This window comes from Podarcis bocagei (genome assembly GCF_964188305.1).
Source record: "Podarcis bocagei genome assembly, chromosome: 5".
Taxonomy (NCBI): Eukaryota; Metazoa; Chordata; class Lepidosauria; order Squamata; family Lacertidae; genus Podarcis; species Podarcis bocagei.
This window is the reverse complement of record NC_138129.1, coordinates 53084019-53103112: the sequence shown is the minus strand read 5'-3', so window position 1 is coordinate 53103112 and position 19094 is coordinate 53084019. Positions and strand designations below refer to the sequence as shown.

The following is a 19094-nucleotide window of genomic DNA, read 5'->3' as shown; positions in this document are numbered from 1 at the left end:
TAGGTGCCTGCAATTTGTTCTCTCCCTTTGAGTCCTCTGGGGGGTCATCTGATGACGCTCAGAATGGCACCCACTCTGAGAGGCCTTGAGAAGATCCTCTGTTGGTAAACCAGGAAAGGGATCTTCAGAGCTGGCAAAGGGGGGCACTTTTTGCTCTCTTTATTATTTGTTTGGTGATAGATCTGCTTTGTTCTCTGAGGAGTTGATGTCCTGCTCCAGGTCAGAGCTTGGCACAACATCATGCACTTACTAGTAAGCATTCCTTCTCCTTCTGCAGTAGATTCATTCTTTTTTCTTTGTTTCTTAAAAGCTGCATCTAATATTTCTATGTATCAGTTGGTTATACTAGGCAAAGTATCCCTTTCTCACTGGGCTATTTTCCATTACCATCCAAAGACTTGTCCTGGGGTAAGACGATGCCACCTGTAAATTGAAGTGAAGAATTATTATTGCATTAAGGAATAGCAGCGCATTTGAGTAGCACATGCTTTTTGCATTGTTAGGCTTTCTGGGTTTCTATAGACATCTATAGGTCTGAATACATGAATGGCCATAGTTTTTGTTCTCTTACTTTATACTGCATCTAAATGGTATAAGACAGGGACAGCCAACTCCCAATAGACTGTGATCTAATTGGGGGTTCAGGTCAAAATTGTTAAGCTTTTTTTTTTTTTTTTAAGGAAGGAGAAAGCCCCATTTTTTAGGGGTTCAGGTCAAAGTTGTAGGGCTCTATTTAGGGGAGAGGAAAGCCCCTTTTCTTTGGGATGCAGGACAAGAATGTTGAGCTTTTTTAGGGGAGCCAAAGTTGTTGAGCTTCTTTGGGGGGAGCCAGTGATCTACCACAGACATCCAGTGATCTACCGGTAGATCATGATCTACCTGTTGACGGGCCTGGTATAAGGATGTATGACTTTCCTCTAAAGTGTGAGGAAGAGATTGTGTCACTCTGCTTTCATGTTTACTTTCACATACTTTATAAGCAATATGGCAGATTTCCTGAAGCATCTTTACTGCAGCACATTGGTGCTTTAAATATATAAGTAAATAAAAATAGAACATGGTGTAAATTCATTCAGAAATTATCTTTAGACCACAAAGCAGCAGACCTCAGTGTTGTCCCCTTCCTTCTACTACCTCCACAACCTCCTCTCCTTCCACCACCCATGCGGAAAGGCCTTTACTGAAGCAGTGGTGACAAAGCTTTCTGTATATTTTCAGAACATGACAGCATATGAGGTTCTATTAATGCCTCCTGACTGGGTCTATAAATATCAAGATTTAATGTTCCCCATATCTTTTCCAAAGGAGGAGACTCTTTAAAAAGCCAGCTCGGTATCAATGAATCCAGCATGTAGGAAATGGCCTTATTTTCTTGGGCTTCTGACTTTCTGAACCCAGAAGCAGATGGACATTAACCGCCTCTGATTAGTTGGGAGAGTTGTACATTAATTTTTTATACACTAGGACCACCTGAGTGACTGAATTCAATTACAGGCTCCCTCCTTTTCTCGTTGCCCCCCTTCCCCCCTATGTTATTAATGTGGCTCCTCCATAGCAGAAACCGAGGGACCTGTTGAAATGAGAAACCCTTATTTCTTAGCGTGACCCACTGGATAATTAGGGTTAAATTGATATGCTATCACATTGGTGACACATTTTATCTGCCTCTGTTTGTACAAGAGGATACAATGGTGGAGGAAGGACCAATTTGTGCCCTTCTCTCGCTAACCAGACTGAGATAAAAGGTGTCACTAGGACGATAACGTCCTCGCCTTGCGCTCCTTTATTGTTGCTCAATTTGCTAGTTTTTTCTAAATCCTGTTCTTTCATTCTTTCAATACCCTTGGCCATATTTTAGCTCCATGCCATTGCATAATGATGCCCTGCTAAATGTGTGTGCGCTATCTGCAACTCTGGCTGACAGCCCTGCCTGATAACCAAATTCCTGTCCATCCATCACTAGCTGCCTCTCCTCAACTTAAGGAAAGCGATAACCAATGCATGGCTGTTTATCACCGCCAAGCTGGGCTCTTCTTTCCTGGTTGAAAGAAAGGAGAGTTGGCTTCAAAGGAAGAAAGAGGGCTGCATGATTTTGTCTCCATCTGCGTATCATTCTCCTCTGCAGCCCGTCAGACTGCCCTGTGTATTTTAGAAGCCTTCCCTCACATTATGCTGGGCTAGAATTTGACACAAATCTCTCTAGTTTTTAAATTTAATTTTCTCAGTCTTATGGCTCTGGGAGGAAAATTAAAATGTGCAGGAGTAAAATATAAGAAGAGTGAATAGGATGTTCAGTGGTCAGGGGTGTGTGTTTCTCTTACATGGCTAGCAGAATGTATAAAATTCAGATTCTTTAGACACATACAGTATTTAGGTTGCAGCTGAACTTTTTTTCCTACTGCAGAACATAATGTAGGAATTTGGAAAACACAGTGGCAAATTAAGCCTGTCCTTTAAGCCATCCAGGCCTCAAGAGAGAAGCTCTTCCTACCAATGAAAGTCATGCTGGAGATCATGAAGAGCAGCTAGTCTATTTGTTTTTGGGTTGAATATATGTGTGTAATAATACAATATTACAAGCAGTTAAAACAAGAATGCTGCGTCTGATCCTGGAGGTGGTATATACAGTAACTCTCACGACAGCTTGTCACCAATAATAATAATAACCTTATTGAAGTAGCTTCTTTAAACTGTGAAGTTGTACTTACACAGGCAGTCTGGATTCACATGTGTGAATTTAGAAGGCAATAGTTTGTTAGCTCATACTTTTTAGTATTTTTATTTGAGAAGGAAAAGTAACAAAATTGTGTGTACGTCAAGATAAGGATAACTTGGACCCTTACAGAACTTCAGTTTGGAAGCAGTTTGCCCCAGAACTCTTATGTTTATGTCGAAGTATAGCATGTGTATATGGGAAGATGTTATTGAGGTCTGGATGCGGACAGTAGGTGAAAGTCTAGTTTCTAGATCCACTGAATTGTGCTCCGTTAGAGGCAACACTACGAACACCAGGGAACCAGCACTGTACTTCATTGCCCTGTCCAACCCCTTCTTTCTTTGTAGGAGTTTACAACAAAGTGCTGGGTACAAAGTGCATGCCTAATTTGCATATCCAATTGCTTGGATTGCAGTAATTACCATGTGTAAATGGATCTATTAATCACTTATTTAATTAATTTTGGGTCTTTCCTGTGTTCGCCTAATTCATACCCCATCCAGCATTCAGGGCATCTCTAAAAATCTTTAGCAAAGCATTAATAAGCATTATGACCTGTTAACTACCCCATATCAATCAAATTGATTGGGAACAAATGAATCTACATTCCAAGATAATGGACACAATGCCTATTCTTTGCCCCTCCAGTAGCAGAAGGGGGGGGGGTTGTGGGGCTTAGGACATGCCTGCTGTCTGGGGAACACAAGTTCTTACTATGGGAGAGATTGTAGAGCTATGATATAGTCCTGAGTTCCCTAGCTAATTTTGCCAATGTATTGATAACTCTCTTGCTGATAACTTTCTGATGACTGTTGTTACAGCAGAATAGAAATGTGAGGGTGGTTTGTGATCTCCTAGGTATGTCTTGGCTGTTTACCCACATGTTCTGTGTGCCTAGTTCTGGTAATCTTGGCATCTTTGGGTCCAGCTGCAAACACCGGCATAATTTATGGGTGCATAGTTTGGCAAAGACAATGCCTTGTTGTGCCATCCATCTATTACAACTTGAGTTCATAAGAACATTAAATATTTGTTAAAATATTTGTGTACCGCTATTCATAAAAAAGTCAAAGCCGGTTTATAACAGCCATACATATATATAGTAAAACCATGTAAACATTTAAAATTGGATACCATCAACTAATTATACAGAAACATAAGAAGAACTCCAATAGACCATTTGGTCAAGCATTCTGTTCTCACAGTGGCCAGCCAGGTGCCTATGTGAAGCCCCCAAGTGCTCTCCTTACATGGGATTTCCCAGCAACTGGCATTCAGAAACATAAGCCACCTACAGTGGATATAGAACATAGCCATTACGACTAGTAGCCTTTGTTAGCCTTATCCTCCATGGTTTTATCTACTCTTTTAAAGCTGTACAAGTTAGTGGTCATCACTACATCTTATGGGAGCAAATTCCATGGTTTAACTATGTGTATAGATATACTTCCTTTTGTCTGTTGTTCACAGTATGGCTGGGAGTTCTAGTAGTATAAGAGAAGGACAAAAGCCTCTTACTGTCCACTTTCTTCACACTATGCATAATTTTAAACACCTCTATCATGTTCCCACTCTCTCGCCTTATCTGTAAGCTTAAAAAAATCTCAAATGTTGCCTCCTTTCGTTTTAGGGAAATTGCTCCAGTCCCTTGACCACCTTGAAGACTAACTATGCTTTACCTTCTGACAAAAACTGTGATGTGAAGCTATGGTTTGTTGTTGGCTTATGAATCATGGCTTGTTTTAACTATGGGTTTGGGCAGAGTGCCAAACCAAAAGCTTAACCATGGCTTGTTTGTCCACCCCAGACATTTCTGAATTAGAGAGCCATGAGGCAAGAATGGCCGGAAAAACATACCAAGCTTGCGGGGAGCAAACTATGGGTTGTTTGTTTATTTGTGAAATAATTTATGGTTTGTTTAAAGCAAACCATGGCTTAGTGTTACATGTGAATACAGCCACAGTTGACTGTTGTTGAGTGCATGAACATAGGTGGGGACAACCAAAGAAAGGCATGTGCCTAAAGTCATATGCCCACGGGCTCACCAGAACATACTGAGCTACTTTGCTAATCTTCTTATGGAACTAACCACTAGTTGAAGAACCACTAGTTTTATCTAACCAGGCCTACACACCTTTTAAAAATGATTGCTATGTTCATGGGTTGCATGTGAAATTTGGGCGACGTATTGCCAACTTCTAAGTCCTCAATGAAAATGTCTAGCATCTTGGATGTATAATGCCTGTTGTCTAGCTATCCCAAGCTTGGGTTTGGGTTGGGCTCCTGTGTTTGAGTGGCCTCTGTCAAATGTGTGGGACCATTCTGAAATGCAGGCTAGAGCATTTTATTCTATCCTCTTTCTCAAAACCAGAAGTGTTTAATAAAGTTTATTTTGTGATGTCAGGCTCCTCCAATGGAATCTAACCTGTTCTCTCTCCTCTCTTACAGGTTACCTGGACAATGCCAATACTTAGGGCTTCCAGTTGCTGATTACTTCAAACAGTGGATTAATCTCAAAAAGGTACTTTCATTGCAAATCTCCCTTTCCCCACCACCCCTTGGCTGCCTCTTCATTTCCCCTTCTCCCTTCCTTGGCTCCTTCAAGGAGGTATTTAATAAGCATGGCTGTTTTGCATTGAAATGAGGAGTTATTTTCTCAGAGGCCGGGTGAAGCGAAGTTCCTATTGTATCTCCCCTAATAGAGTCTTACTGTACTTGATGGAATATGGTCTGCGGCTGAGGAGAATCCCATTGTGGCCACCCTAACATAGCACCTCTATGCATAATAACTCAGCATCTCTCTGGGAAAGGCTGGGTCAGCTGGAGCATATCCAAGTCTGCTCCACCCCCCACCGGGGCTTCTAAGTCTCTCTCCCTCTCACCTCCCCCTGCCCGCCAGTGAATATTAGCCAGCTGTTTCTCAGTGCTAAAGGTCTAGAAAGTGCACAGAAAAATAACCTGCTTAAGACTTTCTGCTTTGTACAAACCTTTAAAACAATAACTCCCCTGATCCAAATTACGTGACCCAAACTGCTTAGCAGTATGACCACCGGAGCTTTAAGCACAGATACCTCTCTCGTTTGTTCAAACCTAATGGATTAACTACTCAGGCATTTTGTATTTCTCTAGAGACCCCCCCTCCCCCGGCATACAAGAGAATTGCATACATGGAAAAGGCCGTCCCCCCAACCCCCGTGTTGATAAGGAGACAGTTAGGTAGTGGATACAGGCAATTGGTGCAAAAAAGTCAAACCCAGTGTTGTGCAAGGAAATGTTACAATGCTTTAAGCAGTTCCTGTATTCTGTTAATGAATGGCATGAGTGGTGCCACTGAATTCAACAGCTTTGTATTTTCAAACCATATGTAGGAGCTTGCTTTATGAAATGCTCGTGTAATTTGGCTCTTCTTATTTTGTTTTGCCTATTTTTAAAAAATAAATAAAGTGAAAGCAAGAGTGGCATTCTGAATGGTAATAGTTTTTTAAAAAATTAAAAAGCATTTTCTGTTCTGTCAAATCAGGGTAGGGCCTGAATGTAACAAGGGGGAGGCTGGCAGCATGTTCCTCACTGAGCTTGACAAGGGTTTCCTGCTGTCAGAGCAAATCTCTTGCCTTATTGCTGGGCTTTTGCAAATGCAATCTGAAAGCACATTGGGGCGTTGTGCAGTTCAGTGACCATTAATGATCGCCATTTGAAGTTCACTAAACTTCTGGTGAATGGATAGCAGTGATATAACCAGCAGGTTGATGGACATACAAAAAAGTCAAATCGCTCTGCGTGGTGATGTTTGATATTAGCTGGCTGAAACCCTTAGCTGTGTTGCACCTCCTGCCCTTGGGACAATACATTATGTCTTTTTTGCTATCATTTTGGGCTATCGGGTTCAGACTGTTAGAAGCCTGCTTTCTTTATTATGTATAATCCATTTTGACATGCAGGCAGAGGGAAATTTTATGTCTCTTTCAGGGAATAGCTTCATGGTGCTGATGTTTGATCAGAATTCATGATGCTTCAGTATGGCAGGAATGGGAGCAGCATGAAACCCCAGGACAGAGGATCAGTAGAGCAGTAGAGATCAGGGCTCATGTAGATAAAACAGACAAGATCAGGGTTAACATCACTTAGAAAACCACTCACTCTCTTGTCAAGTGTGGTGACCCATACTTGGCTTTGTCAGAAGGAAATAGAAGCTCACTTGTTCTGCAAAATGTGGAAAGAGCAGAAATGGTCTAAGTGCTCAGCCCCCATGTTTTCCAAACTGCCTAGAGACAGGAGTGTTTCAGCCTCAAGCTTGAAAAATCTCCAACCCTAGGCAAAAAAAAATTCACAGCACTTTAGAAATAACAGGTGGTATTCAGCTAAGTTTTATTTAGAGTAGACCCATTGAAATTAAATAACTTGATGAACTTGGTCAAACTTGGTTAACTACTGCCCCATATTAGGTCCTTGATACTGATCGGTTGCTGGCAGGATTTTCAGATGGTTTTAATGTATTTTTCTTGCTTCAACTGATCAAACAAATAAACAAAGAACCAAAACTTGTATTATAATTGGATGAGGGGGTACAGGTGGTAAAGGCAGAGTCTGAGGAGGGGTGGAAGTCAGAGATTGGTCCTCTGACCTCAGCTGTCTTCAGGTGTGCAATAGAAGCTGGTGTTTGCTGATACAACCTGTCCATAGTAAGATAGTTCTTTTTACATGGCTCATAGTTGGGGAGTCGAGTTGCTAATTTACAGGTCAGAAGTAAAATGGGGTAGGAGTCATCTGGGTTTGCTGGTTCATCAGATAAGAATAAATGGCAAAAATCTTCCCTCATACATTTGACAGGAGGTTGGAATACTAAAGATGGGGGAGCAGGTAAGAGATATACTTTAGAGCTGGTGCTGGAAAGTTGAGTGTCAAATGGAGAAGTTTCACATATCTCTTTCACACAGATGAATTGTCTTTTTGATGTGCTAGCAAATTTGGTTAAAAAAGCCAACTGGACTGTAAGCAGAACACCAGTAGCAAGATACCCTTTTGTACAGGAGGTCTGAGAGGAAAAGATGGTAGCAAGCCTCTGTGGGTTGTGTCTAAGAATGGGGGAAGTGGGGGAGCTTCAGAGAGAGTGGCTGAAAAATTCAAAGGAGGAGAAAACGTGTGTTCTGTATAGCCAATCATAGATGATAACACAGATAATGCACAGAGAAGACAGAGGGCTTGTTGTGAGCCAATTTCTTGCTTGTTCAACAAACCATGGTTAAGATAAGCTATGGCTTATCATTACATCTTAATGAGGATAGGATGGAATAAGTGGTGAGTACTCAGTGATAGGTTCTGCCTTAGTAAGCTTAGTCATAACCCTGGAACTAGACACACTTAGCTGCATTTGTAACAGACACATAGCTTGATTCTGTTGTGCATGAGGATACCATGTTAGAGACTAGTGTGGGTAGTTAGGTCAGCACAGTCTTTTTTATCTATATCACAGGCTACAGGCATGCGTGCATAGTAAACAGCAGAAGATAGTCTTACTACATGGGTTGGAAAGGAGGCACGGTACCTTTTTTAAAGGACACTAGACTGTGTATCTGCAAAGAAGCAAAGCAAAAATGCCCAAGCTGTTCCCCTCATCTAATCGGAGCACATTGTGTTGGTGAGCTCCTTTCAGTTGAAGCCAGACCACCTGCATCTTCTCTCTTCATTGTTTTCTATTGTCCAAGTTGGAACCGGCAGGAAGCTGATTCATGCCTTGTAGCCTTGAGTGTCCTGCTGATAACAACTGCTGTTGCAGGCAGAAGATCTGTCCAGCTTCCCACCATTAGCTGACAAGTACTTCCAGTAAGCCATCTTGGATGTGTAAGCTAGGAAAGCCACTCCGGTGGGAATTGGAAGGCATTCTTAGACTTCGTTGCAAGTTCAGAAACAGGTTGAATGTAATAGGTCCCCCCCCCCGCCCTGTATAGTTTAACAATAGCCTTATACATAGATGCAAGGGCTGGATAAATGCAAGACCTTAGGGTGGGCAGAAATCAGCAGCGATGAGAACAAGCCCTGCTTATAGCTGGATGCGTTGTCACAAGTTTTACTTTCCCCTGCCTGCAAATGCTTCCCGTCTGCCAAACCGCATCGGCCTCTTGCTGACATTTTTAATGTCACTGAGCGATCTTGTATCCTTCATGAACTGTCAGTTTAGTTAGGACTTAGGGCAGGGAGTTTATTGTGCTCTTTGCCTTGACTAGATCTGTATTGGCGGGGGCTACCGGGGGATATGGATTTTATTAGAATGTTCTTATATATCAGATCTCCCCTTAAACCTTCTCAATGGGCAGCCATTGAGATAGTGGTTGAGTGCTGTTGACTGGCTTCCCTTCTGCTGCTGTCAAAAGCTGTCTTTATGAGCAGCAGAGGTGCTGTGGATCAGAATTAAGGTATTTTAAGAAGGATACTGTTTCTCAGATGGTAATGTCCAAGTTTGGAAGAGCTAAGGGTGCTTGCAGGCCAGGATGGAGGGAGCAGTAGTGGGACTGACAAATGCTGGAACTGTAGAGGGTCTATGGGGAAAGGGTAGACACATATGAATAAAGCAGTGGCTTGGGGAAAGCTTACTCCAGAAGAGCAATTTGGTATGCTGCAAGGCTTAAATATAACATGCATTTCAATTTGTCTTTTGGACACTGAGGGCCTGTAACCACAAAACTCTTGCTCCCTCATAGTTACAAGGAGGAAGGAGGCCATATGTAGGTATGTACCAAAGCACCCATCTCCAAATATCTGTCTGCTAAGACTTCCGCTCAGTTGGGTCAGACAGCTGCATTTTACCACTGAATCTTATGCTGTAAACTCTTTAGAACAGGGATCCATCTCTCTCACTTTGATCTGGAATATGCCATGAGCATTGATGGTACTATATAAACGATTAGTAGCAGTAGTTGCCCAACAAGAAGGTGCAGCTCCTTAGGCTGTGTAATAAAATAACTTTGATTAAGACTTAACAAGGAGCAAAAGGGATGCTCTCATGGAAACAAAGCAAAATAGCTTTTATTGTCATCCTGGGCAATCTGTGCTGTTTGGGTCTCCACTGTGGCAGAAGGCAGGAAGCAGGGGTGCAATGTTGCATGCATTGTACCTCATAAACCTTATGGGTGTATGAATAACTGTGTATATGTATATCTGTGAGCATATGGGTGCATTAGCTAATGAGGTTGCTGGGCCAGAGTCCATCTGGTATGTCACACGATGATGGTGCAGTGTTGCCAATTTCAACTTTAGTACCAAACACAGAACCAAATGCATTTTTATCACATGTAGACTCTAGTCCAGCAACCTCATTGATGAATTGCATTCATGCTCTGCACAATTGTGTGGTTCACTGATCTGTTAAAACCTTAGTGATATACAGCTAAGCCATTCAGATACATCCTGGTGATGTAATGCTGATAATACTTCTTTTAGCTTTATGATGAGGGTGCGTCCTGTGGTGCCTTTTTGGTCAGAAATTGTTGTTCGTATTTACTTTTCTTTGGAAAAAGCCTTGATATTTTTTGATACTTATGCACTTCTAAATTATATTCCTGTGATGTGGTAACTAACAGATGTACAACAAAAGTCAATCCTTTGACCCCCTATAGTTGCAAAGAGATTTGTATTCAAGATTGGAAGGTTAAAGACCCACCAGTCATTACTCAGTGATCTGAAGATCATACTGCCTTTTTTACATTTGAACATATATCTTATAATTGCCAGTCTAGTTTGGATATCTGTTCGGACATATGGGCATTTTATATTAATCCATATGTTTAAATTATATTTTATGGAGTATTCTTATTGTTAATATTAACTGACATTGTTTTCTTTCTGCTAAGTGTGTGTGTGTGTGTGTGTGTGTGTGTGTGTGTGTGTGTGTGACTTAGCACAGTGTGTAGGCTACATGGATGAATTGCACATTGGCACATTGGGGAAATTCAGGCTGGCTAAAGCTCAGAATGAGCTCAGGCTTGCAAGAGAGGTTAAAAATAATAAAAAAAGATTTCTTTGGCTATGTCCGAAGTAAGAGCAAGCAAGTGGTAGATCTTCTGTGTGAGGAACATGGAGAAATGCTATTGGGTGACAGAGAAAAGGCGGAACTACTCAACACCTACTTTGCCTCTGTCTTCACCCAAAAGGAAAGCGATGCCCAACCTGGTGATAACAGAATGATGTAATGAGGGAGCTGTAGCCCAAGATAGGAAAAGAGGTAGTAAGGGAACACCTAGCTATTTAAAATGAATTCAGATGTCCAGAGCCTAATGAGCTGTATCCAAGGATACTAAAGGAGTTTGTGGATGTAATTTCAGAGCCTTTGTCTATTATCTTTGAGAATTATTGGAGAACAGGTGAGGTCCCTACAGATTGGAGGCAGGCAAATGTTGTCCCCATCTTCAAAAAGGGGGGAAAGGAAGACCCAAGTAATTGAGAAGAGGAATAGAGGGTTATATTCAGTGCTGTCTGGGTGCAAGCAGAATGAACTTGTGTTCACATAATGGGACATGGCCTTCTCCTTCCTACAGCCCTCCACATGCCCTCAAAATCTGTTTTAGAAGGTGTGGGATCCCAAGGAGTAAATTTTGTGGGTGTGTGAGGGAGCAAAAGGTGAAGTGCTGTTCCACAAGTTGAAGGCTGTTTCTGCAGCATTGGATTCCACCTCAAGACGAGCAGAAAAAAATCATCAAGGTATGCACTATCTTACATATAAGAGGAAGGGTTAAATATCTGGACTTTCCCGTAATACCCACTCTTATCTATTACTTTTCTAAGCAGAAGTATATAAAACCGTGAGTGGAGTAGAAAGAGTAGCCAGGAAACAGACCTTTTACCCTTTCAAGTAGTTACTGCAACCAGTGAACCTCCAATGAAATTAACAAGCAGCAGGTTTAAAACAAGCACATAAACTATTTTCACATAACCCTCAGTTTATTTGTGGAAGTCTCTGCTATCAGTACAGCTGGGCAATAATAATAAAACCCCTTAGACGAATTAATGGAAGATAAGAATATCAATAGCTCTTTATTAGCATGCTCAGGGCATCTATTCTAATATTTAGGATGTCTCTAAACTTTAAAACTGGTGATTGGGAGTGGATGACCAAGAATGGACTGCTGCTATATATTTCTTGAAGCATCTTTATTTGGCTTTTGTCAAGGATGGGACACAGGGCTAGGTGGATCGTTTGTCTGGTCAAACAGGAGTGACATTAGGTTCACATAAATTTACTGAAGGCCCAAAGTGACCCAGATAGTGGAAATAATAATCAACTTTTGATCTGAAGCATTTGCTTAACATTAAAACATATGCCTAATTCAGAGGCTGATCCTAAAAACTAAAGGGACTACAGGAGTAGGGTCAGAATGTTTGTTGTTGTTGCTGACAGAAATCATAACACGCGCTTGCCATGGTTATCTTATTGCCTGCTTTCTAACTAACATCACTTGCTGGACTTGAATTAGTATTTTTCATTGTGCCATTTTGTGGGTTGTTATCTTATGTAATGACTATTCCTTTAGCCCAGCAGCTTTCCGAAGTGCATGCGATCAGCTTGACAGTCATGTGATAGCTCAAATGATACTGGTAACTAGCCAATCGCAGAGAGAGAGAGACACTGGGTTCATTGATCTGATCAATAGGGGCAGGTGTGCTTCTTCCTCCCTCCCTCCTGGAAGGCTGCATGGGGCCAGCTTTCTACTACTTTGCCTTTAAATCTGTCACACAGCTGTCTTGAACTCTGGAAATCCTTTCACTCTCTCCCTCGCCTTGTTAACATGTGTTGCCTTTGGGGTAATCAGGGAAAAAATATTATGTCCTTTTACAATTACCGGGTTTTGGAATATTAAAATGTCTCGCTGCATCGGCAATGTTATTTTGATTGGTATTCTAACCTTTGACTAGCCCATAAAGCGAGCCGCTCTTCGAGCCAATATTGCAGGACTGAAATTTAATTCCGAAATGATTCCAGATAATAGGGAGACAGATAATATATGCATGAAGGATATTATGTTTGGACTAAATGCAGCAGGGCCAGGGCTTGGGAGTTGAATAATAGCCCAGAGTGAGTTATAATCTGTGGGACAGAAATACCTTACTGTCAGGGCCACGAGAGGAACTCTTAAATCAAAGGGAGAGAGCTAGCGGGTAGTCATTGGAGACGGAAAGGGCATCCAGGAAAGGCCTTAAAGATACTGGGTCCCCTCTATCCTGCTGCAGTGTACTCCACAAGGGATCTACTTGATTCTTAACTTGGATGTGTAAACATAAATTTATAAATCAGTGTTGGATTTATGGTGGGGAAAGGTGAGCTTTGAATGCCAAATCTCAGTGGTGATGTGCATTTCTCCCTTCAACAAAAATTGTTCAACTGCCTGTAGTAGTTTTCCAGGAATTTTGAATGAGAATTATTGGGATGAATTTGTGCTATCTCTAGACATTATTTGGGGTCCTAGTTGCCTGAGGAATGTCTCTTTCCCCAAAGCCCTTAACATTAGTTAGGGATAGGGTACTAAAAGTAACACCTGCCCACCAGGTCAGTTCAGGAAGTTCCCAGGTGTGGCTTGATGGTCACCAAGCCTCCTGGAACCCAATTTTGTATGTTTTTAACATTTTTGAAAGGTTTTCATTGGCCAAGTTAAAAGTGTTGAGGTTTTTAAAGTTAAACTTACATTTGAATTACTATCTTCTTATGGTATCCTGGTTGTTGGTTTTTCAAATGTCCTTTTACACTCTGTTATATAATTTTGGGTTTATAGTCATGATTTGTATTAAGTTATTGGTGACCATTTAAATTGTTATTTGTAAGCCACTCAAACCTCTTGGATGATAGTAAATGATAATTACATAGGCCTTGGGCATATTAAGAAAATAGTTGTAGGATTATTACAACTTTTGGGGCAAACATACATGAATTCAATTCTATACCAGCTGAACAAGGCACTGGTGACAGATCTTCATACTTATGTCAGGTAGTAGTTCCTGTGGGGATATTCTCATGTACCACAAAAGACTGTTGATTGATAGATGTCTTAGGAACAGCAAGAGAATGTGGAATTTGCAAAAGTCCCAGTTGCCTTTGCCTACTGTGTTGGATCATTGGCTAGGTTGGCTGAATCTCTGTGCAGATTTGTAAGTGGGTGGCAGCTGTTCACTTTATATCTTTTTCATGCTGATTTTTTAAAAATAGTATTGCTAATATTTTAGTAATGTAGGGATAACTAAGATTCCAGCAACGTAGATTCCCTGCATTGTTGGTGGTGGAGGGCTGAAACTGAGAAAAAGTGGCTGGTCTAAGGCCACTTAGGAGATCCAATGAACCCCGGGGTGGGGGAGGGGGAGAGAGAGAGAGAGAGAGAGAGAGAGAGAGAGAGAGAGGAGTTTAGCTCCTGCTCAAACCACCCTAGAGTCATACTTGATTCTGTTATCATAAATTTGCTATTTGGATTAAGAAAGAAAAGAGTTTTCCCAATTAATCCTCATGTGGTTATTAACCCTGGGGAAAGCAAATCCCTAGTTAGGCACATTCACATATCAGACTAGCTTCCATCCAGATCATTAACCAGAAAAGCACAGCATGTTAAGCTATATATCGCCGATGCCTGGCCTGGCCTGACCCAAACCTGAAAATTTGGTCTTATGTGAGCCATGCATCAGATGTGCTAATGTATTGCATCATCCAAGGCCCCGACTTTCTGGGTACATTTCCCACAATGTTTCCCCCCCCCCAATCATTATTTATTGAAGTTCTGAAACTTAAAACAATGTATTTTGACAGCAAACAGTATAGTAGTTGACGCAGTGCTTTTTTCAGCCAGCTTTCCTTTACTTTGCCTGAGCATTTGTTCTGTGTGCTTACAGTCCTGCTAGTTGCCATCTGGTCTTGTCTGTGATGGTTAGTGTGGTGCTTCTTAGGCTAATTGAATGTAGACCTCTTCCTGTTATACTTACTTGAATGCTGTTGCTGCACAGTGCCACAGTGAAGGGACGTATGAGCTTAGACATCTTATATGACTATTTCTGAAATTTTATTTAGACCTTGTGCTCTGTAGTTTGCATCTGTAAAGATGGAATTGGCTGGGATACTGTCAAACAAACAGGCCTCTTTACAGGTAATACTATGTGATGCCTTGCCAGTAAGGTTCATATCTGAAATATATTAAGAAAGAAAGAAAAATTGAAAAGGTTATAGGTTTCAACAGAGCAAACCAAAATCCTGGGGCTCAAATTAGTGACCTAATTCAAATCAGGTTTATAAAATGAATAAATGAGTAAACAAATGAGTAAAATTAAACCCTATTTCAGACCTTATATATTCAGATCTCATTAGAAGATTAGGATATATTAAGGGTCAATCATATTCTGCTAATGGGGTTGGGGAGAGAGAAAAATATCTTTGAACTTGGGGTGAGTTGGGTCTTCCTTGTCTAGGCTGCCTCATAGCAGTAAAAATGAATATACTTTTCAAATCATGTTTTGCTTCCAAATCATATCCATTTCAATCCACCATAAACTTTTCAGAGTGGCAAAGAGTATTTCATAAATTAGTTAACCTTGACCCCCACTCAAAAAAGCCATGTTAAAAGTTCATTTTAATCCGCCCAACTGGGGAAGAAGGACTAGGGACTCTTGTAATATAAAACCCTGTTGTGAAGCTGCCCATGTCCAAACTGCATCATATCGCATGCAGGGCAGCTGCTACAAGAGTTGCCAATAGATCAAGCAAGAGCTGTCTACTTGCTATGAGACACACTAGATACTAGATATTGCTTATGAACACCAACAATGTAGGGGTCAGTGTGTATGAGACAGCCGCTTTCTGAGACAAGATTGTGAGAGTCTAGGGTGCTGAAACAGACCAACATTTTTGTAAGTCTGATCTTTTATAGACCACCAACTCAAGAAGAGTCATAATGGAGCCTGTGGCAGGAAGACTACAAAAATGCTGTGGGTAAATTGCTGCTGAAAAAGTATGCAATTAAAATACCATGGTTCTGTTAGTTTTCTTTGTCTAGAAAATGGTACTTGTTGTGTCAGTAAACAACTAGACCTCTAAACTCTGGAAAAAGATGTGGACTCCCACATAAATGTTTTTGCACTATCATAAAGACCACCTGCTGGTCAAAATACCCATATGCTGAATGTATGACCCAAAATGCAAAAGAACCAGGAACTGCAGATTTGTGGTGTCTTGTGCTGATACGTTAGTGTACAGTTCCATACCTCTTGTCATTAGCTTCTCAGATGTGGAGGGATTTTGTGCAGCATCACTTTTTAAGCACAGCTGCAAAGTATAGCCTCCATGGGAATGTAAGGGCGCATACTAACTCTAAAAATGTTTTCTCTTGTACGCTTGTGTATATGGATATATAATTCTTTGGCGTGGCCCGACACCGTCATTATCTCTTAGATGCCAAGTGCCAGACCTCAGGAGACACCAGTCCAAAGTTAGATGGTATTCATGTAGATGTCAACAGTCCTAGCTTCCTACTCACGCCCTCGCCCTGCCCCAGCCCCATAGTCTCTTATAGAACTCCTTGTTTTCCTCCTGGTTACTTTGCTGGATTTCAGTGTATCTTGAAATCGGCTGTGAGGCTGGAATGCTTGTCGCGTACCAGTGTTGAAAGAGACAAGCTTGACCTCGCACCTGACCCTTCCTCCCCCGCAGTCAATACTAGAGCAAGACTAGAGAAGAAGGGATTAAAGGCAGGGCATGTCTTACAATAATCCTGCAACGTGGGCTGCATTCCAGGCCAGGTGAGAGTGGAGAGGCACTTGCCACATGTGTGGAAAATGATCGGATGGAATCTGGTAGACAGAAGGAAAGGGAAGACGTATTGCTGGGACTGGTATCCATTTCATATTCTTATTAGCCACTCATGTACTATGAAGGGGTTAATAGGCTTAAGAAAGAGATTGGAAGGTAAATCATACACAAGCTCCTGTTTCCCCCGCGCTTCCACTTCCTGTGGCACACATAAAGAATTCTGGCTGTGCAAAGGTCCCATTGGTCCTTTGTAGCTTTCATTCCCTTAGGGAGCGGGAAGTGGGGCTGAAGGTTAAAATACAATGCTTTGAGATTCAGTATTTGCAGTTTCTTCCTCATGGCAATACAGAGGTGAGTAGAGTATATAATAACAACAACAACTATTATTATTATTATTATTATTATTATTATTATTATTATTATTATTATTATTATTATATTATATCATATCATATCATATCATATCATATCATATCATATCATATCATATCATATCAATACCCCGCCCATCTGGCTGGCTTTCCCCAGCCACTCTGGGAGGCTTGCAGCAAAATATTAAAATACAATAATTCATCAAATATTAAAAGCTTCCCTAAATAGGGCTTCCTTCATATGTATTCTAAAAGTCAGATAGTTGTTTATTTCCTTGACATCTGATGGGAGGGTGTTCCACAGGGTGGGCGCCACCACCAAGAAGGCCCTCTGCCTAGTTCCCTGTAACTTGGCTTCTCACAGCGAGGGAACCAGGCAGAAGGCCCCCTGTGCTGGACCTCAGTGTCCATGCAGAGCAGTGGGGGTGGAGACGTTCCTTCAGGTATACTGGGCCACTTTTTTAAAATTCCAGGCAGACTTTTTAACTGAATTCTGATTTTATCACTTGTTTTTATTGTATTTTATTGGGTTTCCTGTATACTGCTTAGAAACATGAGTGAGTCGGAGAGGGAGAGGGACAGACTCTTAAGTGACTCAATTTACCTGTATTCCCTTCATTAATTTAATGTGGGGTCTACATGCCATCAGTGGAAAGGGGCTAAAAGACGTCGTGGTTTGGATTGGAGCCCAAGTGGGCAAGATACCCCTTTCTCTTTCTCTGCCCTCATGTGACCTTCATTTCTCCTATAGAGGAGAATGCAACGCCTCCTTTTACTCTTGGAACATAGTGTTACCTGTTTTTAGTAAAAACCATACCAGCATAGTGTGTGTCATCGAGGGCTGTCGCAAGGCCAGAGTTGCAGCTAACATCTTTCTGAAGTTTTAGAATGGTGTTAATAGAAATGTCTGGAAGATCTCACAACTCTGGCTGTAAAGAGGGGTACTGATTATGTTATTGAGGCTTGTTAGTAGGGTGAAAAATATGGGTCTGCTCCCCAAGGAATCTAGATTGTAGTAACACTGACTCTCAGCAATGACAATTAGAGCCCAGATGCACATGCTCACGCTAAAAAGGTTTTTTCCCTACACTTGAGGAAACTCTTGCAATGATCTAAGCGTGCTGAGCCCTAAACTTTGAGTTCTGCTCAATCTTGCAAATCTGCTTCTTCTTTTCTTGATTAATATTTTAAAGACTGTTTAGAAATGCTGGCTCAGATTTTGCTACTCTCTTAGATCTCAGCTGCATGTTGTGAGTGCTTAAGATTATAAGCCTGTCCAGCAAGGTGGTATCATCATCATCATCATCATCATCATTCTTAATTAGACCCTGACACCTGAGGAATTGCTATTTGTGGGGTAATAAGTAGGAGAATTCTATAGCTCTGAAGGCTCCTGATGTTACCTTTTCCCATTCTTCTTCTTTTTTTGTTTCAGAACTGATAGGTTAGTCCTTAGTACCAACAGATCCTGGGTGTTTGCCATGGTTCTCAAAGCAAGTCACCCTCAAACATGTATTATTCTCATTGATCCCCATTTCCGTCGTATAAGTAGTTGGGCAGTGATTGACAGTACAACATTTGCTCTTTGCTGTATTGTTTTATAACCTGCTCAGAGCTGGGTGCATACAGCTGTCCAAAAAGAAGTTTATACCAATGTCAGTACAGAGACCCAAGGCACAACTCTGTGTTACCATCTAGGTTCCATATATTCTTTTGAATTGATACATTTCTGTTAGTAGAGCTACGGGATCCTAGCTGGGGCTGTGCTTCTTATCTTGTGAGATTGGAGAAACAAGCAATAATAAAGAGAGCAATCCTAGTCAGGAAAAAGTTGAGCTGGGTTAAGATTTCATGGGGGACAGACTTGGCCTGCTTTGGGAATTGGGCTCAGACAGATCCAGGAGACCAAGTAAAACCATGTGGTTGAATCCCAGACTGTTTGCTCTGCCTAATTATCAGAAGCCTCACATTTGTTCTGCTGGGTGCACATTATGCCTTTATTGTAGTGTAATTATGCCAGCTGCCTATGTTTAGTGCCATAAAAAGGAATAAAGTGCCCATTACCTGCCTAAGGAATTCTTCCTGTGGGTTTTTTATTTTTATTGCTCCATAGTACACAGTGGGGATAGCTTTGATCAGCCATGCTCCATGTAAAATAGCTAGTGAAGTGCAGGGCCATCAGTCAGGCATTTTGCCGGCGACTGGCCTGCTGACATGCTGGCCCTTCCAGGCTCTCCTGTCT

The 19094-nt window shown here is 41.4% G+C and overlaps 1 protein-coding gene across 6 annotated transcripts in view; it reads left to right on the top strand.

The window, feature by feature from the left end:
* The window catches only part of ERI3 (ERI1 exoribonuclease family member 3), a 191908-nt gene that overhangs the window by 65743 nt on the left and 107071 nt on the right, over positions 1–19094 (top strand). For all 6 annotated transcript variants that reach the window (XM_081195344.1, XM_081195343.1, XM_081195342.1 and 3 more), the window contains one exon: positions 5165–5237. In XM_081195344.1, the coding sequence (XP_081051470.1) occupies positions 5165–5237 (73 nt within the window). The remainder of the gene's footprint in view (positions 1–5164; positions 5238–19094) is intronic.